At 37.8% G+C, this 27,979-nt stretch overlaps 2 protein-coding genes across 2 annotated transcripts in view; both read right to left on the bottom strand.

Moving 5' to 3' along the window:
• Window positions 1–2: 2 nt before the first annotated feature.
• On the bottom strand, window positions 3–17,919 carry bmp8a (bone morphogenetic protein 8a). Its single transcript, XM_072448195.1, has 7 exons — window positions 17,421–17,919; window positions 7,033–7,225; window positions 5,891–6,039; window positions 4,041–4,220; window positions 3,353–3,429; window positions 1,880–1,990; window positions 3–154 (listed from the first exon to the last, which is right to left on the bottom strand). The coding sequence occupies exons 1-7, from the start codon at window positions 17,902–17,904 to the stop codon at window positions 5–7; spliced, it is 1,344 nt and encodes a 447-aa protein (XP_072304296.1). The 5' UTR covers window positions 17,905–17,919; the 3' UTR covers window positions 3–4.
• Window positions 17,920–25,274: 7,355 nt separating this feature from the next.
• Window positions 25,275–27,979, bottom strand: part of LOC140362145 (microtubule-actin cross-linking factor 1-like) — a 329,939-nt gene continuing 327,234 nt past the window's right edge. The window contains exons 102-103 of the mRNA XM_072448200.1: window positions 27,647–27,755; window positions 25,275–26,879 (exon numbers count right to left, since the gene is read on the bottom strand). Of these exons, the coding sequence (XP_072304301.1) occupies window positions 26,620–26,879; window positions 27,647–27,755 (369 nt within the window). The 3' untranslated portion in view covers window positions 25,275–26,619. The remainder of the gene's footprint in view (window positions 26,880–27,646; window positions 27,756–27,979) is intronic.

The raw sequence follows: 27,979 nt of genomic DNA, 5'->3' as shown, positions 1-27,979 counted from the left end.
GATGCTATAGACAGCCGCAGCTCTTCACCACCATGTTCCTGTGCTTCTTCAGGATCACGTTGTTGTTGTCGTCGTAGAAAAGGACAGAGATGGGGCTGAGCTTTGTGGGGGCGCAGCACGCTTTGGGGACCTCGTTTGGCTTCAGGAGATGCACCTGCAGGGTTAAAACAGGGTCAGAGGGGGTTTATACAGGGTCAGAGGGGGTTTATACAGGGTTCATACAGGGTCAGAGGGGGTTAAAACAGGGTCAGAGGGGGTTTATACAGGGTTCATACAGGGTCAGAGGGGGTTTATACAGGGTCAGAGGGGGGTTATACAGGGTTCATACAGGGTCAGAGGGGGTTAAAACAGGGTCAGAGGGGGTTTATACAGGGTTCATACAGGGTCAGAGGGGGTTTATACAGGGTCAGAGGGGGTTTATACAGGGTTCATACAGGGTCAGAGGGGGTTTATACAGGGTCAGAGGGGGTTTATACAGGGTTCATACAGGGTCAGAGGGGGTTAAAACAGGGTCAGAGGGGGTTTATACAGGGTTCATACAGGGTCAGAGGGGGTTTATACAGGGTCAGAGGGGGTTTATACAGGGTTCATACAGGGTCAGAGGGGGTTTAAACAGGGTCAGAGGGGGTTTATACAGGGTTCATACAGGGTCAGAGGGGGTTTATACAGGGTCAGAGGGGGTTTATACAGGGTTCATACAGGGTCAGAGGGGGTTTAAACAGGGTCAGAGGGGGTTTATACAGGGTTCATACAGGGTCAGAGGGGGTTTATACAGGGTCAGAGGGGGTTTATACAGGGTTCATACAGGGTCAGAGGGGGTTTATACAGGGTCAGAGGGGGTTTATACAGGGTTCATACAGGGTCAGAGGGGGTTTATACAGGGTCAGAGGGGGTTTATACAGGGTTCATACAGGGTCAGAGGGGGTTTATACAGGGTCAGAGGGGGTTTATACAGGGTTCATACAGGGGTTCTGACCCTGTATTAACCCCTTCTGACCCTGTATTAATCCCGGGGTTTATACAGGGTCATACGGGGTTAATACAGGGTCATACAGGGTTTATACAGGGTCATACAGGGGTCATTAGGGGTTCATAGTGGGTCATACGGGGTTCAAACAAGGTCAGAAGGGGTTTATACAGGTCATACAGGGTTCATACAGGGCAGACGGGGTTTATACGGGGTCATAATGGGTCAGTTACACTGTAGGTATGTATTAGTCTAACGTGTAAACGACAAGCTGTGAACGTGATTATATTTCAAGATTTAGCAAAAGAAATGCCTGTTTTTCCCAGAGTTTGACCGTGTTTGTGAGGTTTATAATGTTACTTCCTGGTTGGACAGTATAAAGAAGGCCGTAAATCTGTATAAATGACACAAAAGTTATGTTTTGACAAATTATAATACAACATGTTTAATTTGTTGAATTTAAACAGTCAGAAACATGAGTGTAAATTGTCTATTTTTTTTTATCGAAAGTCGCAAATGAGGACTTTTTTCCAAATCCAAATCCACGGTGCCCAAATGTAAGAATAAAGACTCCTACTTTCAGGAGGAATAATATCAAAATTATGTAAAAGTATTAACAATTTGGAAATACTGGACTGCAATGTTTTTAGACATTTTGGCCTCAAAACTCCTGCCATGGACTCAATAAATGGATACCATGGCTGGGAAAAAGACCCTTGAATGACTCAAACTGCACCAAAATGGACAAATTTGACAGACTTTGGTCCAAATTCTGAACAATATGTGCTTTTGTCGCCTTTTTACTTTTGTTTTCGTTTCTTGTTTTCTCTCTGGTCGTGTTTCGCTCTGCGTTTCGTCGTTTTCGTGTCGTGAAACGTGAGAAATGGAGCTGTGGTGGAGAGTCGCACTGACCACTTGCTGGATGAGGGCGTGGTTAGTGGCGTTCATGCAGGAGCCCAGAGGATAAAAACACTCTCCGTCGCAGTAATACGCCAAGTATCCGGTCGGCGCCAAAACCCAGTCCTGAAACGACAGAAAAACACGATTACGCATTATGTTGGCGTAAAATCAAGTACAAAAGATGACACGGAAGTTAGTTTAGCTTTTAATCTGTGCTTTTTGCTGCCGTTAAAAATGTATAAACATATGAAACTTTAAAACAATTGAGATATTTTATATTTTTAATCACGTCCCGACTCTATAGAACAATATACAGATTTAGTACGGATTATTTTAGTAGAAAAATTACACAGAAAATTGGAATAAAATTACTTTTGCACAACATTTGAAAATGTACTTGTTTTACAGACTTCATGGCTTCAGTATTTTTTCTTTTTATTTGTCTGTTGCTATTATTTTCTGTGAATACCGTCATAGTGTTATAAAACAATAAAAAAATAAAAACCCTGAAAAAATAAAAGTGAAAAAAATAAAAAAAAACACTCCAGAATATTTGTAAAATGTTTTCTCTTTTTGTGGCTTTTAAAATAAAAATTACACTTTAAATTGTGGATGTTGGGTAAAATATCCTCATAAACTTTGAATATCTTGATAAGAATTGAGCTATCACTATTTTTAATATCTCACAACGCCAAACAATAATATATGGATGGATCGACATTTTTTAAAGAATTTATTTTGAATGTTTATTGTTGTTCTTACTGTTGTGTGGAAAAGTCAATTTTCCCCAGCGGACAATAAAGTTCCTTCTTATACAATATGATGGTGGAATAACATTATAATATTTCATATACGGTTTTCAGCGGTGCAAAGTTAACACGAGTCCACAGTTACAGAGGTTAAAACAGTTTTCTTGAGTCGTAGACGTGTCGTAAACGTGTCGTAGACGTGTGGTAAACGCGTCATAGACATGTTGTAAACGTGTCGTAAACGTGTCGTAAACGCGTCATAAACGCGTCGTAAATGCGTCGTAGACATGTAGACGTGTGGTAGACGTGTCGCAAACGTGTCGTAGACGTGTGGTAAACGCGTCAGACATGTTGTAAACGTGTTGTAAACGTGTTGTAAACGTGTTGTAAACGTGTCATAGACGCGTCGTAAACGTGTTGTAGACATGTAAACGTGTCGTAGACGTGTCGTAAACGCGTCGTAGACGCGTCGTAGACGCGTCGTAGACGTGTCGTAGACGTGTCGCAAACGTGTCGTAGACGTGTGGTAAACGTGTGGTAAACGTGTCATAGACGCGTCGTAAACGTGTTGTAGACATGTAAACGTGTCGTAGACGTGTCGTAGACGTGTCGTAAACGCGTCGTAGACGCGTCGTAGACGTGTCGTAGACGTGTCGTAAACGTGTCGTAGACACGTGGTAAACGTGTCGTAAACGTGTCGTAAACGTGTCTGGAGAGTTTCTAAAGTGAGTCTGACCTTCCAGCCCAAGTCACTGAAGCTGACGTACAGCTCGTGTTTCTGACAGGGGGCGCCGTTGTTCACCGGAGCGTGATCTGACAAGAGAAACCACAGAACACACCATCAAACACAGATATCCCACAATGCAACGGATTTATTGGACCGTTTTGACTGGTGGATAGACTAAGTACTACATATTGAGAGTACTGCTGGTTCGAAGTAATATAACTGAAGTAGAAGTACAAAGCAGCCCAAGAAATGTAAAAAGTAAAAAGTGTTTGTAGAAACTGCAACTTCAGTGAGAGCCATGTGAGAGTAACTGTGTTCAAACAAACACAAACAAATATTAAACAACAAACAAATATATCTGGAAAAGGAGCGCAAGTAATAAATACGAATATTCAACTAATTTTAACGTAAATCTTTTGTCACTTGTAGAATTACTCACAGCTGTAAGAGAAACTAAACTTTTAGTCACGTTTACTGAAGTTACTCAACTAAAATTTGTGCTCAAGTAAAAGTATGCAAGAAAAAAAATACTCAGAGTATCAGTCACTTTTTAACATGGTTTCAGTGTCATTTCAGATCAGGCTTTTGTACAAAACTTGATTATGAAAGGAGAAAAACCCAAACCCACAGAATGTGCTGAGTTCAGCTAAATAAACCCAAGTGAAGCATCAGCGTGAAGGAGGACGGCGTTACTCACTGTGGATACTGGGCATGGGCAGGTCCGCTTTGGGTTTCCTGCGGCGCTGATGAGGCCGGACGGCACGAGGCGGGCGACACGGGACCTGGCTCTCCCTGAAGAACGTCACCATGAAGGGCTGTTTGGAGCGAGGGCCCCTGCGACCCACCAGCCCGATCCAGCCCGCGGAGAGAGAGCGGTCTGGGGGAGGGATATCAGTCAAATATACTATAAGTCAGTCAAATATACTGTGTGTCAGTCAAATATACTATAAGTCAGTCAAATATACTGTGTGTCAGTCAAATATACTATAAGTCAGTCAAATATACTGTGTGCCAGTCAAATATACTGTAAGTCAGTCAAATATACTGTGTGTCAGTCAAATATACTGTAAGTCAGTTAAATATACTGTAAGTCAGTCAAATATACTGTGTGTCAGTCAAATATACTATAAGTCAGTCAAATATACTGTGTGCCAGTCAAATATACTGTAAGTCAGTTAAATATACTGTAAGTCAGTCAAATATACTGTGTGTCAGTCAAATATACTGTATGTCAGTCAAATATACTGTATGTCAGTCAAATATACTGTGTGTCAGTCAAATATACTATAAGTCAGTTAAATATACTGTAAGTCAGTCAAATATACTGTGTGTCAGTCAAATATACTGTATGTCAGTCAAATATACTGTATGTCAGTCAAATATACTGTGTGTCAGTCAAATATACTATAAGTCAGTTAAATATACTGTAAGTCAGTCAAATATACTGTGTGTCAGTCAAATATACTGTATGTCAGTCAAATATTCTGTATGTCAGTCAAATATACTGTGTCAGTCAAATATACTATAAGTCAGTTAAATATACTGTAAGTCAGTCAAATATACTATAAGTCAGTCAAATATACTGTATGTCAGTCAAATATACTGTATGTCAGTTAAATATACTGTAAGTCAGTCAAATATACTGTGTCAGTCAAATATACTGTATGTCAGTTAAATATACTGTAAGTCAGTCAAATATACTGTATGTCAGTCAAATATACTGTATGTCAGTCAAATATACTGTGTGTTAGTCAAGTATACTGTAAGTCAGTCAAATATACTGTATGTCAGTTAAATATACTGTATGTCAGTCAAATATACTGTGTGTTAGTCAAATATACTGTAAGTCAGTCAAATATACTGTAAGTCAGTCAAATATACTGTATGTCAGTTAAATATACTGTAAGTCAGTCAAATATACTGTATGTCAGTCAAATATACTGTATGTCAGTTAAATATACTGTAAGTCAGTCAAATATACTGTATGTCAGTTAAATATACTGTATGTCAGTCAAATATACTGTAAGTCAGTCAAATATACTGCATGTCAGTTAAATATACTGTAAGTCAGTCAAATATACTGTATGTCAGTCAAATATACTGTATGTCAGTTAAATATACTGTATGTCAGTCAAATATACTGTAAGTCAGTCAAATATACTGTATGTCAGTCAAATATACTGTAAGTCAGTCAAATATACCGTGTGTCAGTCAAATAAACTGTGTGTCAGTCAAAAACAGTGAGGGAAGTATTTGAACACCCTGCAGGTCTGAACCTGTCATCGTAAGTGCATTTTCATTGTGACAGAATAATTGTATGATTTTGAAATCATTTATTTGTATGTTATTGCTGCAAATAAGGATTTGGTAGATGTAGTAAAAGTAGTAGTTGTTGTTGTACTAGTTGTAGCAGTAGTAGTGGTAGTAAAAGTAGTAGTAGTAATAATTGTAGCAGCAGCTTGAGGCCTTGAGAGTTTGTAGTCATGATAATTGTGATAATGTGTAACGTGGTAGTACATGGATTATGTTGCAGGTGTCCGCGCTCACCCTCCTCCGTCTCCACGTACAGCCGGATGCCCAGGTTGCTCCGGGGATGCAGGAGCCAGTGGTTTGCGGCCGAGGTGACGTCGAAGGCCAGCCAGCCCTCCTGCCCCGCCGGGATCGACTGCATATCCAGAAGAACCAGCTCCGGCTCTCTGCCACCAAACACCACACGCTTTAGGCCTTTTGGAATGTATGCCTTTTGTTAGAGCGAGAGTTAGAGGCGAGCAAGACAGTGGCGAGTAAGACAGTGACCAGCAAGACAGTGGCGAGCAAGACAGTGGCGAGCAAGGCAGTGGCGAGCAAGACAGTGGCGAGCAAGACAGTGACCAGCAAGACAGTGGCGAGCAAGACAGTGGCGAGCAAGGCAGTGGCGAGCAAGGCAGTGGCGAGCAAGACAGTGACCAGCAAGACAGTGGCGAGCAAGGCAGTGGCGAGCAAGACAGTGGCGAGCAAGGCAGTGACGAGCAACACAGTGGCGAGCAACAAAGTGGCAAGCAAGACAGTGGCAAGCAACAAAGTGGTGAGCAAGACAGTATAAATATACTGTATGTCAGTCAAATATACTGTAAGTCAGTCAAATATACTGTATGTCAGTCAAATATACTGTAAGTCAGTCAAATATACCGTGTGTCAGTCAAATAAACTGTGTGTCAGTCAAAAACAGTGAGGGAAGTATTTGAACACCCTGCAGGTCTGAACCTGTCATCGTAGGTGCATTTTCATTGTGACAGGAAGACAGTGGCGAGCAACAAAGTGGTGAGCAAGACAGTGGCGAGCAAGACAGTGGCGAGCAACAAAGTGGCGAGCAAGACAGTGGCGAGCAAGACAGTGGCGAGCAAGACAGTGGCGAGCAACAAAGTGACGAGCAAGACAGTGGCGAGCAAGACAGTGGCGAGCAAGACAGTGGCGAGCAACAAAGTGACGAGCAAGACAGTGGCGAGCAACAAAGTGGCGAGCAACAAAGTGGTGAGCAAGGCAGTGGCGAGCAATAAAAACTTTGACAAAGCTCAAGATTACTATTAAAAAACCTTATTTAAATGATTTTGTTAGTGTTGATACTTGATCAAATGAATAGTTATAGCTTTGATTATTTTCACAGTACAGTTTTATTCGATCACTACACATAATCCAGCTTTGGGACAGACCTGATCCTGTTGTCCCGCTGGATCTCGTACACAGAGATGTGCAGCGTGCGATTGGTCCTCGGCCCCACGGTCAGACTCTTGTAGATCCTGAACTCGGCCGCCGCCACGGTTTCCCCGCGCGGCAACGGCGTCAGGTCGAAGCGGAACTCTTTCCAGTACGGACGAGGCTGCAGCAGGTCCCGCTCCTGCTCCACTGGGAGGAAACACAAAGTACCATTCAAATACTGTCAAGTATTTGAATCACACGACAAACAGACAGTAATCCAACGTTACGCTGTGGTGGACGAAGTACTCAGTTGTGTTACTCAAGTAAAAGTACAGAAACAGGAGCAAAATAATACAAAAGTAAAAGTATCACATTATAAAATTCAATAAAATTAAATTTATTTTTGTAACGCCCAAAATCACAACAACAGTTGCCTCTGAGGGCGAAACAAATCTAATTAAAGTGCCTATGAAAGGTTTTTAACGATTTTCTAATTTTGACTTTATTTGGTGTATTTATACCTGTTGTACATATAAATTATAGTTTTACACCAATCAAGTAAGAATTTGTGGAGAAAAGATTGAAAAATCTGTAGAAAATGACATCACACTAGGGACACTCATTCCAGACAAAGTTTACGCAAAATTTAAGAAAGAAACAACTTTTTGGACGCTCTAAACATGAATTCAACAAAATAAAGTCGCTCTCGTGTATTTTATATATTTGTCAAATAAAAAATAATGGTGACATTGGATGAGGTTTTTTTTTCCATGTAATTTCCTAGTGTGATGTTACAAACAGGAAGTGAAATTATAAACCTAAAAATGTGAAATTGTGATAACATTTTTATAATTTTTAGCAAAATTCTAAATATATTTAACTGCATTTCAGTTCCTGTCATAAGAACTTAAAGTATTCAAGTGCGCCTTCAAAAATGTACTTTGGAATTAAAAAGTTAAAGTAGTTATTTTTTATTTTGAAAACTATTAAAGCATCAAATTGTATTAAAACTTGATAAGGAATTATGTTGATTTTTAGTAATTATAAGCAGCTTTTCAGGTTATTTTTTCAGTCCATTTTGTAGGAAACTTAAATATATGGTGTTTATATACATCTCCATAAATGTGCAAAAACACAAACCACTTAGCCATTAAGAAAATATACTTTTACCTTTCAGTCCAGTTAAAAAATGTAGTGGAGTACAGGTATGTGCTCTGAAATGTGGTTAAGTAAAAGTAAAACGTATCCACTGTGAAATGTACTTAAGTAAAGCACAGTACTTTTACTCTTGTACTTTCCACCACTTAAGTTAAATCGAAAACATTTATAACTTCAACAATTATAGCGCTTGAATTGTGAAAACATGAACCTAATAATTCACTTTTTGGTGCGTGTTGACATGAAGAAAGCTGACAAACACCCGGCGACATGTGAAATGTGAATCTCTTTCAATCTTTAACATTTTCCATTAAATGTTTGTCTTTGCCACTTTATTTTACCTTTTTTTACCCCTAATTTCCCTTTTCAAAACCTGCACAATCAGAATGCAAACAGATTACTCACATCAGATCAGCAAAAATCTGATAATCGTCCACTTTCTGGAGTTATGAGATTGTTGAAATATCATCTAAACAGTTTCATCTGATGATCTGATTTACATTTATGACTTTAGATGATTCATATGCAAACATTAAACAAGAATCATGACTAACAAACACACAATTATCGCTTTCATTTTCAAATTAATAAAGTTTCAGACATTTACGCTGACATTTTTCTTCTCATTTACATCAAACCATAAATTATTACCATCATCACACGTGAAATTCCACAAAGTCACCACTAGATGTCGCCACATTCTCCCCCAATTCTTCAAACGCATTAGAAAACAATCAGCAGCCAATCAAAGCATCAATAGCTCACTGCCCACACATCAGTGACTTTCTTGGGGTTTCCTGTCCTTGTAAAACCCCACGCGCCCCACTGAATTCTGGGTAAGACGGAGGTGGGCGTGGTCAGCGGAGGCACACGAGGGGCACATAATTAGAGAGAGTCCCGGGACCACAGCAGCTGCGCTGGGCTCTCGCCGCTAATCACAGGGTTTGTCCCAGTATTTTTAGAGCCCGGTATTTTCATCCGGCTTTCGGGACGTTTTTCAGCGAGTGTCGGACGCGGCCTGTAATTCTGAGCAGCTGTGTCGTCCCGGGTTACACGGCGCACATGTGGAGGAACTCGGGAAAACGTTGAAATATTCAGGAACGGGATCAGAACGCACCAGTTAAAGGGGACATATGATGGGAAAACAACAGCGTTTCCTCATCATGAATGTACTATTTTGGTTGATTCATTGGTTCATGTTCGAGTTTAGCCCTGAACTTGATAAAACTCCTTGCTAAAATTCCTGTTTTCACCTACCCCCTATCCCCGCCCACATCTCCGTACTTATATACCAAATGAAGACTCCGGGAGATTCGTGTAGAGTTCTAAAATGTTACGTAAAAACAACAACATGTAAAAGACACTCCGCTGCGTTTTACTGTGAAACGTCACTATGAAAAGGCGGAGCTTATCACTATGAAGAGGCGGAGCTTATCACTATGAAGAGGCGGAGCTTATCACTATGAAGAGGAGGGGCTTGTCAGTTCAGCAGTTTTGAACAGGAAGTCAATTAACCTGTTTTTGTTACTAAGATGTTTCAGAACAGTAGCTTGTAACATCTGTAGTGATATAAATACTGGATGGATGTGTTTAATGCCACACTCTGGAACATTCAAGGGAAAGTACTAACACCCCCAAGACAAGCAGGTGACAGACCCTCCACAGAAAAGTTACATAGTGCACCTTTAAAGAACTGGAACTCTACAGAATACAACATGATACTTTCATTCTCAACACAAAACAATAGTAGTTTCTTTAATGTGGTTTTACACGTTCTGATGACGCTCTGTGTCATTGTAAAACTGTTCAATATCAAGCTGTTTGTGTCACTATAAACGCAACTTAAAGTGAAAGTATTTAAGTATTCAGAATATAGAGCCCTGACTGGCGCGTTGAAGTGTTCAGTTTTGTGTCAGAGTGTGTGGTTGACCAAAGCTTTCTCAAACTGTGGGCTTCAGGAAATATCAGGTTTTTCACGTCGACGCCTTTCAGTTTCACAACGTTAGACTAAATGAGAGCGTAAAGTACCTCTGACAGGCTGGAAATGCAGTTAAGATGAATATATTTCAAATGTTTTATCCCAGAATGGCAAATCTTTTAGGCTTATAATTTTACTTCCTGTTTGTAATCGATGACATCACAGGAGGAAATTACCCAGGAAACAGTTGGCCATTTTTTTCAGTTGACAAATAACTGGCATTAACTAGAAAGAGTGTCCCTAGTGTGATGTCACTTCCTGTTACAGATTTTTCAACTTTTCTCAGCAAATAGCTACTTGATCGGTGTAAAAATATCATGTACAACAGGTACAAATACACCAAGTAAAGTCAAAATTAGAAAATCATAAAAGCCTGTTACATGCCCTTTAATCAGAACAGAAAACACAGTCGTAAAATGAGAAACAAAACAAACCACCAGAAGCTTAAATGTAAAGAATTGTTACACATTTTCAGGAGTTAAAGGAACCGCATGTGGTATTTCAAATTAAAAGCAACTGAATGAGAACTGGCGAAAAAACAAACAAAAACGGTACAAAACGCCACAGAACTGTATTTATTTTCGATGGAAAGTGCGTCGGATTCGAGACATAACATCGGTCACTATAAAAAGAACACCTATCACGCTGTTTACTAAAGTCTGGAGGCGTTCGGGGGCCGCAAAGTGCTGTTTTCAAACGGTGCAAAGGCAGATTTCAGGGCGCGCGACTGTTCCCCAAACACAGAGGGATTAAAGGGGCGGCGGCGTTCGGAGGAGGAACCAGGACAAACCGTGGAAATCAGATTACAACCAACACATTGGCTCTAGTCGCCGACGTAAACAAGCGTAATCGCCATGGAAACATTCATGAACTGCCCAGTATTTGATCGTTTTTTCAGGCGATCCTGAGTCTATTAACAGCTAAAAGACGTAGAGAAAACGCTTGACTTGTGATACTTTTACTTTAAGTACTTTGTATTTATTTGATGGTTTGAAAATGAAAGGGTTTCTTGAGCTATTCCCGGCTATTTTGTGTTTACATTTTGGCGCAGACAGATTTTGTGCCAAATTAAAGTCTGGGGGATGAAGAGTTGGACCTTTAAAGCGGCGATTTGGGTAATTTGAGTCATTTGCCGTGCAATGACACAGGAAATGCTCAGAGAGAGACAAACGATGTGGTCAATTCAACTGTATTCGCCTGTATAATGTCATTTGTGTTTTTTTTGCAGTGAATATGCTATAAAAAATACCAATAAATCAGAGGCTCCTTTAATCCATTCATAATTAAAGTGCAAAAAGCGACAAATTAAATCAACTTTTCATTCATATTCCACAAAATGACATGATAAATAAACAAATGGATGTTTATTTTGTAAATAATGTAGCGTGACAGTGAATCTTCCAGAGTTTTGTTAAAGGTGCACTATGTAACATTTCCAGTGGGATATTTGTGTGGTGTTCCAGGCAAAGCAATGACATCTCCATGACGACAAGCAGGAGGCGGAGCCCGAAAACCTCAGGCACCTTTGATAAAGCATAATGTTTCAGTGGCTGTGTTTACGACCCGATCATAATCTGATTTCTGTAGTTATCAGACAATGTGAGTAATCTGACTTCTTTCTGAGTTCTCTTGTAAACACACACGGAAATCAGATCTACCCAATTCTTGTTTTTTTTTTATTCTTAGATTTTTTTATGGCCATATAAATGTAACTAATGACTATTTTGGTTTATTAGTCACTTAGTTTATAATGGTTCATATATAAGTGTTGTTTATAATGGTTCATGTATAAGTGTTGTTTATAATGGTTCATATATAAGTGTTGTTTATAATGTTCATATATAAGTGTTGTTTATAATGGTTCATATATAAGTGTTGTTTATAGTGGTTCATATATAAGTGTTGTTTATAATGTTCATATATAAGTGTTGTTTATAATGGTTTATATATAAGTGTTGTTTATAATGTTCATATATAAGTGTTATTTATAATGGTTTATATATAAGTGTTGTTTATAATGTTCATATATAAGTGTTATTTATAATGGTTTATATATAAGTGTTGTTTATAATGGTTCATATATAAGTGTTGTTTATAATGGTTCATATATAAGTGTTTGTTTATATTGGTTCATATATAAGTGTTTGTTTATAATGGTTTATATATAAGTGTTGTTTATAATGGTTCATATATAAGTGTTGTTTATAATGGTTCATATATAAGTGTTGTTTATAATGGTTCATATATAAGTGTTGTTTATAATGGTTCATATATAAGTGTTGTTTATAATGGTTCATATATAAGTGTTGTTTATAATGGTTTATATATAAGTGTTTGTTTATAATGGTTCATATATAAGTGTTGTTTATAATGGTTCATATATAAGTGTTGTTTATAATGGTTCATATATAAGTGTTGTTTATAATGGTTCATATATAAGTGTTGTTTATAGTGGTTCATATATAAGTGTTGTTTATAGTGGTTCATATATAAGTGTTGTTTATAATGGTTCATATATAAGTGTTGTTTATAATGGTTCATATATAAGTGTTGTTTATAATGGTTCATATATAAGTGTTGTTTATAATGGTTCATATATAAGTGTTGTTTATAGTGGTTCATATATAAGTGTTGTTTATAATGGTTCATATATAAGTGTTGTTTATAATGGTTCATATATAAGTGTTGTTTATAATGGTTCATATATAAGTGTTGTTTATAATGGTTCATATATAAGTGTTGTTTATAATGGTTCATATATAAGTGTTGTTTATAATGGTTCATATATAAGTGTTGTTTATAATGGTTCATATATAAGTGTTGTTTATAATGGTTCATATACAAGTGTTTGTTTATAATGGTTTATATATAAGTGTTGTTTATAGTGGTTCATATATAAGTGTTGTTTATAATGGTTCATATATAAGTGTTGTTTATAGTGGTTCATATATAAGTGTTGTTTATAATGGTTCATATATAAGTGTTGTTTATAATGGTTCATATATAAGTGTTGTTTATAATGGTTCATATATAAGTGTTGTTTATAATGGTTCATATACAAGTGTTTGTTTATAATGGTTTATATATAAGTGTTGTTTATAGTGGTTCATATATAAGTGTTGTTTATAATGGTTCATATATAAGTGTTGTTTATAATGGTTCATATATAAGTGTTGTTTATAATGGTTCATATATAAGTGTTGTTTATAATGGTTCATATATAAGTGTTGTTTATAATGGTTCATATATAAGTGTTGTTTATAATGGTTCATATATAAGTGTTGTTTATAATGGTTCATATATAAGTGTTGTTTATAGTGGTTCATATATAAGTGTTGTTTATAATGGTTTATATATAAGTGTTGTTTATAATGGTTCATATATAAGTGTTGTTTATAATGGTTCATATATAAGTGTTGTTTATAATGGTTCATATATAAGTGTTGTTTATAATGGTTCATATATAAGTGTTGTTTATAATGGTTCATATATAAGTGTTGTTTATAATGTTCATATATAAGTGTTGTTTATAGTGGTTCATATATAAGTGTTGTTTATAATGGTTCATATATAAGTGTTGTTTATAATGGTTCATATATAAGTGTTGTTTATAATGGTTCATATATAAGTGTTGTTTATAATGGTTCATATATAAGTGTTGTTTATATTGGTTCATATATAAGTGTTTGTTTATAATGGTTCATATATAAGTGTTGTTTATAATGGTTCATATATAAGTGTTGTTTATAATGGTTCATATATAAGTGTTGTTTATAATGGTTCATATATAAGTGTTGTTTATAATGGTTCATATATAAGTGTTGTTTATATTGGTTCATATATAAGTGTTTGTTTATAATGGTTCATATATAAGTGTTGTTTATAATGGTTCATATATAAGTGTTTGTTTATATTGGTTCATATATAAGTGTTTGTTTATAATGGTTTATATATAAGTGTTGTTTATAATGGTTCATATATAAGTGTTGTTTATAATGGTTCATATATAAGTGTTGTTTATAATGGTTCATATATAAGTGTTGTTTATAATGGTTCATATATAAGTGTTGTTTATAATGGTTCATATATAAGTGTTGTTTATAATGGTTTATATATAAGTGTTTGTTTATAATGGTTCATATATAAGTGTTGTTTATAATGGTTCATATATAAGTGTTGTTTATAATGGTTCATATATAAGTGTTGTTTATAATGGTTCATATATAAGTGTTGTTTATAGTGGTTCATATATAAGTGTTGTTTATAGTGGTTCATATATAAGTGTTGTTTATAATGGTTCATATATAAGTGTTGTTTATAATGGTTCATATATAAGTGTTGTTTATAATGGTTCATATATAAGTGTTGTTTATAATGGTTCATATATAAGTGTTGTTTATAGTGGTTCATATATAAGTGTTGTTTATAATGGTTCATATATAAGTGTTGTTTATAATGGTTCATATATAAGTGTTGTTTATAATGGTTCATATATAAGTGTTGTTTATAATGGTTCATATATAAGTGTTGTTTATAATGGTTCATATATAAGTGTTGTTTATAATGGTTCATATATAAGTGTTGTTTATAATGGTTCATATATAAGTGTTGTTTATAATGGTTCATATACAAGTGTTTGTTTATAATGGTTTATATATAAGTGTTGTTTATAGTGGTTCATATATAAGTGTTGTTTATAATGGTTCATATATAAGTGTTGTTTATAGTGGTTCATATATAAGTGTTGTTTATAATGGTTCATATATAAGTGTTGTTTATAATGGTTCATATATAAGTGTTGTTTATAATGGTTCATATATAAGTGTTGTTTATAATGGTTCATATACAAGTGTTTGTTTATAATGGTTTATATATAAGTGTTGTTTATAGTGGTTCATATATAAGTGTTGTTTATAATGGTTCATATATAAGTGTTGTTTATAGTGGTTCATATATAAGTGTTGTTTATAATGGTTTATATATAAGTGTTGTTTATAATGGTTCATATATAAGTGTTGTTTATAATGGTTCATATATAAGTGTTGTTTATAATGTTCATATATAAGTGTTGTTTATAATGGTTCATATATAAGTGTTGTTTATAATGGTTCATATATAAGTGTTGTTTATAATGGTTCATATATAAGTGTTGTTTATAATGGTTCATATATAAGTGTTGTTTATAATGTTCATATATAAGTGTTGTTTATAGTGGTTCATATATAAGTGTTGTTTATAATGGTTCATATATAAGTGTTGTTTATAATGGTTCATATATAAGTGTTGTTTATAATGGTTCATATATAAGTGTTGTTTATAATGGTTCATATATAAGTGTTGTTTATATTGGTTCATATATAAGTGTTTGTTTATAATGGTTCATATATAAGTGTTGTTTATAATGGTTCATATATAAGTGTTGTTTATAATGGTTCATATATAAGTGTTGTTTATAATGGTTCATATATAAGTGTTGTTTATAATGGTTCATATATAAGTGTTGTTTATATTGGTTCATATATAAGTGTTTGTTTATAATGGTTCATATATAAGTGTTGTTTATAATGGTTCATATATAAGTGTTGTTTATAGTGGTTCATATATAAGTGTTGTTTATAATGGTTCATATATAAGTGTTGTTTATAATGGTTCATATATAAGTGTTGTTTATAATGGTTCATATATAAGTGTTGTTTATAATGGTTCATATATAAGTGTTGTTTATAGTGGTTCATATATAAGTGTTGTTTATAATGGTTCATATATAAGTGTTGTTTATAATGGTTCATATATAAGTGTTGTTTATAATGGTTCATATATAAGTGTTGTTTATAATGGTTCATATATAAGTGTTGTTTATAATGGTTCATATATAAGTGTTGTTTATAATGGTTCATATATAAGTGTTGTTTATAATGGTTCATATATAAGTGTTGTTTATAATGGTTCATATATAAGTGTTTGTTTATATTGGTTCATATATAAGTGTTGTTTATAATGGTTCATATATAAGTGTTGTTTATAATGGTTCATATACAAGTGTTTGTTTATAATGGTTTATATATAAGTGTTGTTTATAGTGGTTCATATATAAGTGTTGTTTATAATGGTTCATATATAAGTGTTGTTTATAGTGGTTCATATATAAGTGTTGTTTATAATGGTTCATATATAAGTGTTGTTTATAATGGTTCATATATAAGTGTTGTTTATAATGGTTCATATATAAGTGTTGTTTATAATGGTTCATATACAAGTGTTTGTTTATAATGGTTTATATATAAGTGTTGTTTATAGTGGTTCATATATAAGTGTTGTTTATAGTGGTTCATATATAAGTGTTGTTTATAATGGTTCATATATAAGTGTTGTTTATAATGGTTCATATATAAGTGTTGTTTATAATGGTTCATATATAAGTGTTGTTTATAGTGGTTCATATATAAGTGTTGTTTATAATGGTTTATATATAAGTGTTGTTTATAATGGTTCATATATAAGTGTTGTTTATAATGGTTCATATATAAGTGTTGTTTATAATGGTTCATATATAAGTGTTGTTTATAATGGTTCATATATAAGTGTTGTTTATAATGGTTCATATATAAGTGTTGTTTATAATGTTCATATATAAGTGTTGTTTATAGTGGTTCATATATAAGTGTTGTTTATAATGGTTCATATATAAGTGTTGTTTATAATGGTTCATATATAAGTGTTGTTTATAATGGTTCATATATAAGTGTTGTTTATAATGGTTCATATATAAGTGTTGTTTATATTGGTTCATATATAAGTGTTTGTTTATAATGGTTCATATATAAGTGTTGTTTATAATGGTTCATATATAAGTGTTGTTTATAATGGTTCATATATAAGTGTTTGTTTATAATGTTTATACTTTAATTTGGCACAAAATCTGTCTGCGCCAAAATGTAAACACAAAATAGCAGGAATAGCTCAAGAAACCCTCTCATTTTCAAACCATCAAATAAATACAAAGTGTTGTTTATAATGGTTCATATATAAGTACTTGTATATATTGGTTCATAAATAAGTACTTGTACATATTGGTTCATATATAAGTGTTTGTCTATAATTGTTCATATGTAAGTACTTGTATATGTACTGGTTCATATATAAGTACTTGTACATATTGGTTCATATATAAGTACTTGTACATATTGGTTCATATATAAGTACTTGTACATATTGGTTCATATATAAGTACTTGTACATATTGAATCATATATAAGGCGTTCTTACCCAGGTTGACGAAGCTCATGACGGTGTCGGCGTCGGTGACCACCGTCCCGAGCGGGGGCGTGTGCGAGCTCAGCGTGGGCAGCGCGGCCAGGTTCACCTGGGACAGTTTATCCGCCGCACCGAAGCGGCCCGCGCCCACCCCGCCCAACAGGATGTCGTTGCCCTCGTCCTCCTCGCCGTCCACGGACATGGCGTGGTACAGGTCCAGCATGAACAGGGGCGCGGACGAGGGGGGCCGCAGCGGGTGTGGCCTGGGGCGCCCCGGCAGCCCCAGGATGGACAGTATCTCCTTTTGCATTTCCTTCTTCTCTCGGCCGCTCAGTCTCCGGAAACTGGACTGAACGGCGGCGTCGGCGTCGCTCCAAAGGGTCAAGGGCACCAAGATAAGAAGGGGGAACAAGATGAGCGTCGGGGGCCGCACGGGGCCCCGAAAAGTCCTGTGGCAGCGACACAAAAGGTCAGACGTGTTTGTGGATTCCCTCATCGCCCTCGGCCTTGATCTCTGGTGGTGGAACGGTCCTGCTTCAGATCTGCTCCTATCTCGATACGGGACGTGTTTATGTTTCCTTTCCTCTCCCACCTCCTCCGATCTGAAAGCACCCGCTCAACCCACGGCTATAATGAAAGACGGGAGAGATTACGCTCGTTTGGCATGGGGCGGACAAATATGTGGACTTTGAAGTTGAAAGCAAGAAGTGAGGTCTCCTTATAGAAGTAAAAGTACTCAAAAATACTGAAATAATGCAGGTAAAAATAAGTAAAATCTCCAAATGGAAGTAAAAGTACAAAAAAATACTGACAGAAAGTTGAAAACAAGAAGTAAAATCTCCAAGTAGAAGTAAAACCACTCAAAAATATCAAAATAATGTTGATAACAAGAAGTAAAATCTTCAAATAGAAGTAAAAGTACTCAAAAATACTATAAGAATGCAGATAACAAGAAGCAAAATCTCCAAGTAGAAGTAAAAGTACTCAAAACTACTAAAATAATGTTGATAACAGGAAGGGAAATCTCCAAATAGAAGTAAAAGTACTCAAAAAGATACTGGAAGAATTTACCACTACACCTTATCTTTACTACTTTAAATATTACTACTTTTACAGATCAATTATTGAAGTATTAACTTAAGTATTAGTCAGTACAACTCCACAATGACTATTACTGGAAACAACTTTGCGACTAAAAAGCAAACATTCATAGAATACTAGAGTAAAACGTAAGTAACTTTGCCACTAAAGTAAAAACAACATAAAAACACGTGCTGAGTTCAACAGTAAAAATATCCCGTCGCTTTTTCCCGTTTTGTGTAAGATCTTGAAGCAGGACGTCCCGAGTTCATCAGCTGCGATTGCACTTCCACAAAGATTCAGATTCATTCAAGTCCAAGTGCGTCTCCTTCTGCAGCTGATGCACGACTGAAGCCTCTCTGTGGTCGTGGACGTGACCCGCCCCCGGACCCGCCCAGTGGCCCCGCCCCGTGGTCTCTCCTCCTCCTCGTTCGTCTTTCATCCGTCTCTCGAAAAGGCCTCTCCACATTTTGGCAGCGTCCGGTGCTAAAACATGACCTTAGTGCAAACCTCAAAGTGGAAATAATTTGTCTTTGAAACGTGTCGGTGAGTCGCGGGCGTCGGCCCAAAGAGCGCACCTGCTTTTGGGTGTGAGGACGTTTACATATGCAAATGAGGACCGTTTTAAACCAAAAGTATTTCTGCTTCTTCCAGTGCTGCTCTAAAAATATGGAAGTGTTTTTTTTGTACGTCAAAAGGGGTCGAAACCTTTTTAACCTGGAATGTTTGATTTAAATGGGAAACAGTTTTATTGCAATAAAAGCTCCCGGACTTGAACGATTTAAATAAATAAATGACATTGTATAGTTTCTGTGCAGGATAAAGGTCAAAGCACATTTCTGTCAAGGTCAAAAATACAAAATAAATGACCGGTAACGCTTTCAAAGTTTATTTATGAATTTTTTTTTAACTGTAACTGTAGTCCATTAAAGTTTGCGTGTGAACATTTTGGAATCACTTTATGTTTTAGAAAATGTTTTATAAATATTTATTAAGACTAGTTAGTTAGAAAAAAAGTTGTAATACTTAGTTTAGACGCTGAGAAGTCTTTTGACCGTGAGTTAAACAAATTTCAAATCAACAATTTAATTATAGAAAATATTGGGGCTCTTTACGATGGTCCAACATCAACAGTAATCTGACCGGTCCACTGACTCTGGATAGAGGGGTCAGGCAGGGCTGTGCCTGGTCTCCTCTCCTGTTTATTAGACAATCAAAAATAAATTCACGGAGTTATAATTGACGGGACGGAACATGAAGGTGAGTGCTCTGCAGATGAAGTTCTATCATATTTGACCAGGCCTGGAATTTCCACCAAATGTCTGGATCCAAAATGAATGTACAAAAAACTCTTTAGAGAGACCTACGCATTTAAATGGCAAACGGAATCTTTTAGATATTTTCATGTGGTACTTCAGAGAGACCTGTCAACTATTCTGGAGAAAAATTGCACCCCTCGTTTTACTATAATAAAAAAAAGATCTTGAAAAATGGAATACTAAGTCACAGTATCGAAAATGCTGCCCAGGTTGCCATCCCAACCGGCTGTTTGACGAGTGGAATAATACAGCAATGTCAAGATTTACATTTCTCTGTGTTAGTTTTTATGTGTTCTTTAATTAAAAAAATAATAACATTAAAAAAAAAAAAAAAAAAGTTGGAAAGTTGTAAAACACTTCGTCAGGTGGAGGATCTGAAGTGGTACATCCGACGCAGGGCACAAGGACATTACACATACACATGTTTTAGAAGTACTTAGTAGGTAAATAGTTTTGGTATCTAGTTCCTTTCCACCACTGGCCAAATTCCCATTCAAATAAACCTTTGCAGTGAGTTTCCTGAGCTAAAGTTTGAAATAACATGTTTATTTGACACACAAAGCAGAGGCTTGTGCAGCTGTGTCCGGGTTCGTCATTTCACCACCAAAATGTGACTCCTCATTCACTCCCCGCACGGCAACGGCAACACGGCAACGGCAACACGGCAACGGCAACAGAGTTTAGTCTAAATCAGTTAGAGTAGTGTTGTTGTACAGTACAGTCGTTTCGTAGTACAGTGCAGTAGTTTTGTCTAATTTTGATCTACCCGTATTTTCCAGAGTATAAGTCGCACTGGAGTATAAGTCGCACTGGAGTATAAGTCGCACTGGAGTATAAGTCGCACTGGAGCATAAGTCGCACTGGAGTATAAGTCGCATGTTTGGGAGCCATTGATTAGATAAAATCCAAGACCAAGAACATCTTGAAATGCAATTTAAAATAATAACGGATTAGAGAACGAACAACGTGGTACGCCTATGCTAACGTAACACCTTCAGCTACATGACGCGCAGACGGACACAGACGCTAACAGTGGCACATGAGCCACACCGGACCGGCTTCACGCTCAGTCGGTGACATCGACAAGATAGAGTTACGCCAAGTATGAACCATCGATACTAGAGCACAACAACATGGTGAATAGGTGTACGTATGCTAACGCTAACACCTTCAGCTACATGACCTTCAGCTGTGTTCATATCTTATATATTGTCCTTGTTGAAGACTTTGGTTTGGTCCTGTTCTAGTCCAGGTCCAGTTCCAGGATTAGAATCGGTTTAGTCCCAATTTTGATGCAGTATTTGCGAAAGTGTAAATGCAGTCTCAACGTTGTTTTGAGTAGTTCCGATTTTACTTGTACATACATTATTGTGTGTGTCACAACGTCATATGATACAATACAAATATAAACAACTCCCCAAACTCTTCTTCTGTGTCGCTTGCAGCACTTTAGAGCCCTCTTGTGGTCGGCGTGTGAAATGCGGCTGCTAGTGTGAAAATAACGAATATATACGAGTATAAGTCGCACCCGGCCAAAACTATGTTAAAAAAAATAAATAATTGTATTTTCTACAAAAAGGCCTAGTACTCAACTAATTAGTCAAACTACTCTATTGTATATTTTTAAACAACAAAAGGTCAATCATGGTGACTGAAGGCCTCTATATAAAGAATATGTGTGAAAAAATCTGACATTGTTTGAAACATTTTACAAAATTTACATTTTGATTTCATAACGCCACAGTCTTTATAATATATTTTTGTACGTTTTGAAGTCTAAATATGACTATGATTAGTGTTTTATACAGTTTTATACAGTTGCCGTGTCACAATTACTAGTTAAATGCACAACATTTCTTCTAAATCTCACAGTTTGCAGATAGCCCGATGATATGGGAAAAAATCAATGTAAAAGTGATGTGTCCATCCCGGAGACACATGTCACGCTGGGAATGTCAAATAAATATGGGAAAGAGTGTCTGGAATGCTGTGTATCTGGTCTGTCATTTCTTTGTGATTTTAATGCATTTTCCTGTCGTGTGAAGCACTTTGTATGAAATGTGCTCTACAAATAAACTTGCGTTGCCAAAACTAGTGAAATCCAGGTAAATATTCTGCATTAAAATCATATGAACTAAAGCGTGATGTTCTTCTTTTTGCAGTGCACACTTTAAACTCTCTTTTCTCTTCTGCGTCGAAAAAACCCAGAGACGTGCCAAGAGAAAGAAAACAAACCTGCCTGGACCGAGCAGCGCTACAGCCCAGGCATTTGGGACGCACCCTTTTGGCCCGGGACAAAACGTGCCGTGGTCACTTTGGTTTGGTCACTTTGGTTTGGTCAGTCTGGCTCAGGCTTTGAACAGACTCGGGACGGGACGGGACTCATGGGAGAGTTCCCGCTTCTGTGTCAGATTCAAGCACAGATTTATGTCTTTATCATTTCCTTTAGTGGGATGAAGCCCGTGGTAAATATTCAAAATAGTTTCAGTGAAGTGGCAGGAAGTGGGGGAAAAAGGACATTTGTTATGACGGATGAAGAGTGGGAACATATCTCATCTTTGTAAGGAATTGTGTTGTTTGTATCACAGTGTTTTATAATACAAAGTGCACACTATGTTCTCAAGGAAATGCCAAGGAAACACAATCACAGAAGAACTGAACTGCATCGTGTCGGGACAAGTACAAACGCTGGATCCAGAGAGCAAAAGAGATCAGGAGACGACAACAATGAACGTGGACGACGGGGCTTTCATGCTGCCACATGTCTGGGACCACCGGGCGGCACAGGGGGCGGGGCCAGGCCGGCAGATAAGTGATAAGTGACATCACCGCAGTCGGGTCTGAGGCGGGCGAGAGACGCTCCTCCCAAAACATGTAAAAAACAACCGGATTTATCTTTATAAACGAAACAAACTGAAGTTAAAGAAATGATGTAATCAAATAATGAAGTCACAGTAAATGTGTTTTTATAATATATAAACATCTCTTCATATCTCTATCTCTCTCTCCCTCCCTCTCTCTCCCTTTCTCTCTCCTCTCTCTCTATCCCTCTCTCCCTCCTTCTCTCTCCATCTACCTCTCTCTATCTCTTTCCATCCCTCCCTCTCTCTCCATCTCTCTCCCTCTCTCCCTCCCTCTCTCTCCATCTCCCTCTCTCTCCATCTCCCTCTCTCCCTCCCTCTCTCCCTCTCTCTCTCTCTCTGGTCCTTGTTTACAGCGGTTGCTTGTGTTTCAGTTTAAATGAGTGATTATGTTGTTGACAGGTTCAACATCAGACGTTCTACACTGTTACAGACAGAATAATGTGAATGCTTTGGTTATGATCCAGTCTGAGATGAGTCTGTATTCGTGTGGAACATGTTTGTTCTCTTGCGTGGTTCCTGTGGGCGTGGTTCCTGTGGGCGTGTCTTTATCTCCTTTAGGATAATTACACTAAACGTCCGGCCCGAGTCTGTGCAGCTCATCAGAGAATGTAAACAGTCCCAAACAGCACTTTAACTTCAAACTGTATCATGTTTACTCTAGAAAAGTAGAGACGATTACTGCGCAGTACACAGAGGGAGAAAAGTACTGAAAAAACTACAATGTAAAAGCTTTATTATTGTCTCCACAGTACATTTGTGTATGTGGGCTTTACCAAGCAAAGATACATTGGGTTATGATCACTTAAATACCATTGCAGATGTTATATGGTTTTAAAACTTCAAATTAAGGACACGCCCAGATTTAAACAACAACAAATTATATTTGTGTGTAAGTGTGTAAAGTATTTATAGTTTGTATAGTTTGTGTAGTGCCACTTTAAGTTCTCCTAGCGACTATAATACAGAGCCCAGAGGTCAGAAGTGGCCCAAAAGTCAAAAATAAATCCTTTCGTTTGTCCCAATAGAAAATTAGTTTTTAAATCCTGCATCAACCCCAAAAATACAAACGGGCCGCGCGCAACGTCACCACCACGTGGAGTAAACACATATGAAGCTCTCACTGTCATAATGTGCAATACTGTTATAATCATGTGCAATACTGTCATAATCATGTGCAATACTGTTATAATCATGTGCAATACTGTCATAATCATGTGCAATACTGTCATAATCATGTGCAATACTGTTATAATCATGTGCAATACTGTCATAATTATGTGCAATCCCGTCATAATTATGTGCAATACTGTCATAATCATGTGCAATACTGTTATAATCATGTGCAATACTGTCATAATTATGTGCAATCCCGTCATAATTATGTGCAATACTGTCATAATCATGTGCAATACTGTCATAATCATGTGCAATACTGTCATAATTATGTGGCGGCAGTAGTTCAGTGGTAGAGTGCTCGTCTTCTGATCCGCTCGGTCAGAGCGGTCACATCCACTGGCCCGCAGGTTGGCGGTGCGATCGCAGCTGCCTCATGTGAATACTGCCGTTGTGTCCTTGGGCAAGACACTTAACCCAACTCGCCCCCCAGTGTCTGCGTATATCTGGGGTGTGAATGTGTGTGTGAATGGGTGACTGGTTCCTTGATGTAAAAGCGCTTTGAGTACCTTAATGGTAGAAAAGCGCTATATAAATGTGACCATTCATTCATTCATGGAGGAGCCTGAAAACCATCTCGGGCTTCAAAATCCGTCATCTCCCTGCTGCACCGCTCTCTCTCTCACCTGGAAAAGCCTGGCAGCTCTGTGAGGATCCTGTTCTTTGATCTCTCCAGCGCCTTCAACACCATCCAGCCGCTGCTCCTGAGGGACAAGCTGGAGACGGCTGGTGTGGAGTATGACCTGGCAGAGTGGATCCTGGACTACCTCACAGACCGACCCCAGTTTGTGAGAGCCCCGTGTGTCTGACAATCGGACCTGCAGTGTGGGGGCGCCCCAGGGCACTGTCCTTTCCCTTCACCCTCTACACAGCTGTGTCCTGCAGAAGTTCTGACGAATCTGCCATCATCGGACTCATCACGGACGACGATGATGCGGCGCACAGGGGACTGGCTGTTTTTATTCATTTTATTTTATCTTTATTTTTCCCCTCCATTCCTTATTAAGTAATGAGAGGTTCTGTCGATAAGAGTTTTTGTTAAACTTCCTATAAGTTATCTGTCCTTTTCCTCAGTATCTACCTGTGTTGCAACAATGAAATTTCCCCATGTGTGGACAATAAAGGAATATCTTATCTTATAATCATGTGCAATCCTGTCATAATCATGTGCAATACTGTCATATTTTTTTTAAAATAATTAACGTTTCTTTATTATACTTCTGTACATATCTGTTTCTGTCTCTAATCTGTGTTGCAACATTAGAATTTCCCCGTTGTGGGACAAATAAAGGTTATCTTTTCTTATGTATTCCATTTGAGCCGCTGCAGCACAAACTGTCACGTATAGAAGTGTAAAGAAGTTGAAAAGCACAGTTTTTACCCCTTAAATGCTCAAATCCACACAGGGCAAAGAAAAAGCGAGAGTCACGTTTACTGCAAGCATATTTTAATACAAAAACAGAACAAAAATGTTTATAATTTTAGTTCTTTTTACTTTTACACAATTGAGTGGTAGCAACGCGCCGCTCCCGCCGCTCGTCTTCACACCGAGATAAGCACGGCATCAACAAAAAAAAGAAAGAAAAAGGTGTGGCTCCTCCTCCCGCCCTGAAAACGCACCTCCGGACAATAAATAAATAAAAATCACCCAAACAGGTCTTCAGTCTGTCACTTAATTCATTCTTCATCTCTTGCATCGAGACGACAGACACATCTCCGGCCCCGAAGTATCAGGGGCATTTGAAAAAGCCTAAAAGGACGTGAAAAGGGGGTGTGGGGGGGGCGGGACACGGGGGAGGAACCCTGCTCTCATTGGTCCGCTCGGCCACGCCTCCCGTCAGTTGTTCATGTTGTGTTTTTGTTCGTCCACAGATCAAGGGCAAATCCCCTTTGGTCATGATTTGGAAACCGAGCAACATTTTCAAAAAGAACAAAAAAAAAAAATACCAGTTGGTTAGACAAACTTTACACACAAAAAACGCACACATTTTCTTGGTACAAAAGTCTTGAACCGGTAATACTCAATCCGCCGATGATACGAGGTCAAAATAAATAGACTCTTATTATTTATTTAAGCTAGATAAACAAAACGAAAAAAAAATCAGATATAAATTAACCACAAATATGACATTCGCAAATTAAAACGTTTGCATACAGTGACCTCTAGTGACCTCTAGTTTCTCGTAACATTTTGTCAACGTCGTCGTCGTCAGGCCAAAAGTGGAGGAGGTTAGTGCATGCTGGTCTGGAGCTATTATGTGCTGTTAGAATAAAAATAGTCCTTTACTTCTTAACCAGTTCCGAGTTTGTCGTCGAAATGCACGTTCTCGCTCGGTTTTCCCGGACGAGCTTTTTCCGCCTCAATTGCGATGCTAAAAGTGTCTTGCAGAGGCGCGGCGAGCAGCTGAGGCGACGCAGTTCAGTGTGGAGGAAGTGGTGTGGCAGTTGTTGCATATTTTCTCTATATATTTATTTTAGCTCATCCTCGAGGCATCTGGGGCTCGACAAACCAAAACGTCTTCCTGAAAAGTGTTTTTTGTGTGTGTGTGTGGTGGTTCCACTCCCGCCGGGTCGGTCCCGCCGCCTCGACTGCAGGCGAAACGAGGAACACAGAATAAGGCAGCGTCAAGTTCAGTGAGAAGAGTTCGGCCCCGTCTTAAAGGGAACGTCATTTCGGGCCGTTTCTCTTCCTTCTTGTGCATGTTTTTTACTTTGGAGGAACGTCGACGGTCGCGGTGCTGAAACGTCTCCTCCCGAGCGCAGACGTGTTCCCGCTCACTTCTTGGCGGCGCCGGTCGTTTTGGGGCTCGGGGCCTTTTTGGAGATGGTGGGGATTTTGGATGGTTTGGCGCCGCCGCCCGGTCGCCGCGGCGTGTCGGAGGCGTCGGAGCAGACGGAGCGAGAGTCCTGGAGCTCCGAGGCGTCCGAAGCGTCGCTGCCGCGGCGACTGCTCGCCCGGCTCCCGGCGCGGCTCCCGGCGCGGCTGCCGGCGCGGCTCGCGGGGCCGCTGGGCGTGGAGCCGCCGCGCTTTGGGTCTGAGGAGGGCACAAGAGGACGGGAGTTTACTTAAAGCCACACGACTTTATAATGTATCGTGAACCATTCTTTATCTTTTTGACATCTTAAATATTCTACTTCTTAAATGACATCACAGCAGTCTGAAGTGAGTAAAAACATTTTCTCCTGTAAAAGCTCAAAACACAACTAAAATGTGAAAGCGTGCGACATGCTAATAACGATAATATTTTTTGTTTGTTTGTATCTCACATCTTAAAGAAGAACATCATGTAAACAGTAAAAACCAGATGAACAACAGGAACTCTACAGCTACAGCTCACGTTTATCACTGGTTAAGACTTTTGGATCAAACACAGTTAAACGGATCGTCTTTCTCTCATTAAATAAGATGTTTTTGAGTCCGTGTGTTGAGGAAAATAATTGTAGTGCGGCAGTTGAAGTGTCATGAGTCTCCAACTGTTCTGCAAAGTCGCAGCAGCAGCAACAAAACCACTTTCTGTTTAGATTTTGCTCTGTAAAGTGAATTTGAACTAAACAACAGCTCCACGGATTCAAATATGTCCCCAAAAAAGGCTAAGAAAAACAATTATCAGTTGTGTTTCCCAGTTGTGTCGTAATATTGAGCATTTTTTGAGTAAAAGAAAGAATTTACCATCAGAAAAGTTACGTTGGGCTCATTTAAGAAGTAAAGTCAGCCCATAAAGTCAGATTTATAATAGTAAAACAACTTCCTGGCCATTTTCCCTCGTAACGTCCTGTATCTTGGCAGTGACATGTTCCTCACCCGCCCGTGTGGTTTTGCTGGTGTGAGTGGTTCCTCCGTTTTCTCCGGTCAGAGATCCTCGGCTGGAGTGGAAGGTCGGCCTCTTGAGCTTTGAGCCGGACACTGCCCCCTGCAGGAGCACGCGGGAAACGTCAGCGGGACTCGACAGTAATGACGGCATAATGAACAATAAAAACAATGCACAAACACGACAACGACTGAAACGTCTGGTTTGTGAGTCACACATTTAGGAACGACACAGACACTTGAACACGAATATGAGATGATGGAACCACTTTATTCCTGCTGCTTTTAAACTTTTACGACTTGTATTAGAATCGTTTCCCCTTTTTG

Source organism: Eucyclogobius newberryi, unplaced genomic scaffold, assembly GCF_026437365.1.
Source record: "Eucyclogobius newberryi isolate DKJ021-1_F unplaced genomic scaffold, fEucNew1.0.hap1 SCAF_16, whole genome shotgun sequence".
NCBI lineage: Eukaryota > Metazoa > Chordata > Actinopteri > Gobiiformes > Gobiidae > Eucyclogobius > Eucyclogobius newberryi.
This window is presented reverse-complemented; position numbering and strand designations above follow the sequence as displayed.

Bases quoted from the DNA above. Each gene is read 5' to 3' on its own strand.
- bmp8a (XM_072448195.1), bottom strand. From the start codon at position 17,904: ATGAGGGAATCCACAAACACGTCTGACCTTTTGTGTCGCTGCCACAGG. The intron at 4,221-5,890 runs GTGAGCGCGGAC...TCCCTCCCCCAG, and splicing joins GTACGTGGAGACGGAGGAGG to ACCGCTCTCTCTCCGCGGGC. The intron at 3,430-4,040 runs GTGAGTAACGCC...TTCTCTTGTCAG, and splicing joins GCCCATGCCCAGTATCCACA to ATCACGCTCCGGTGAACAAC.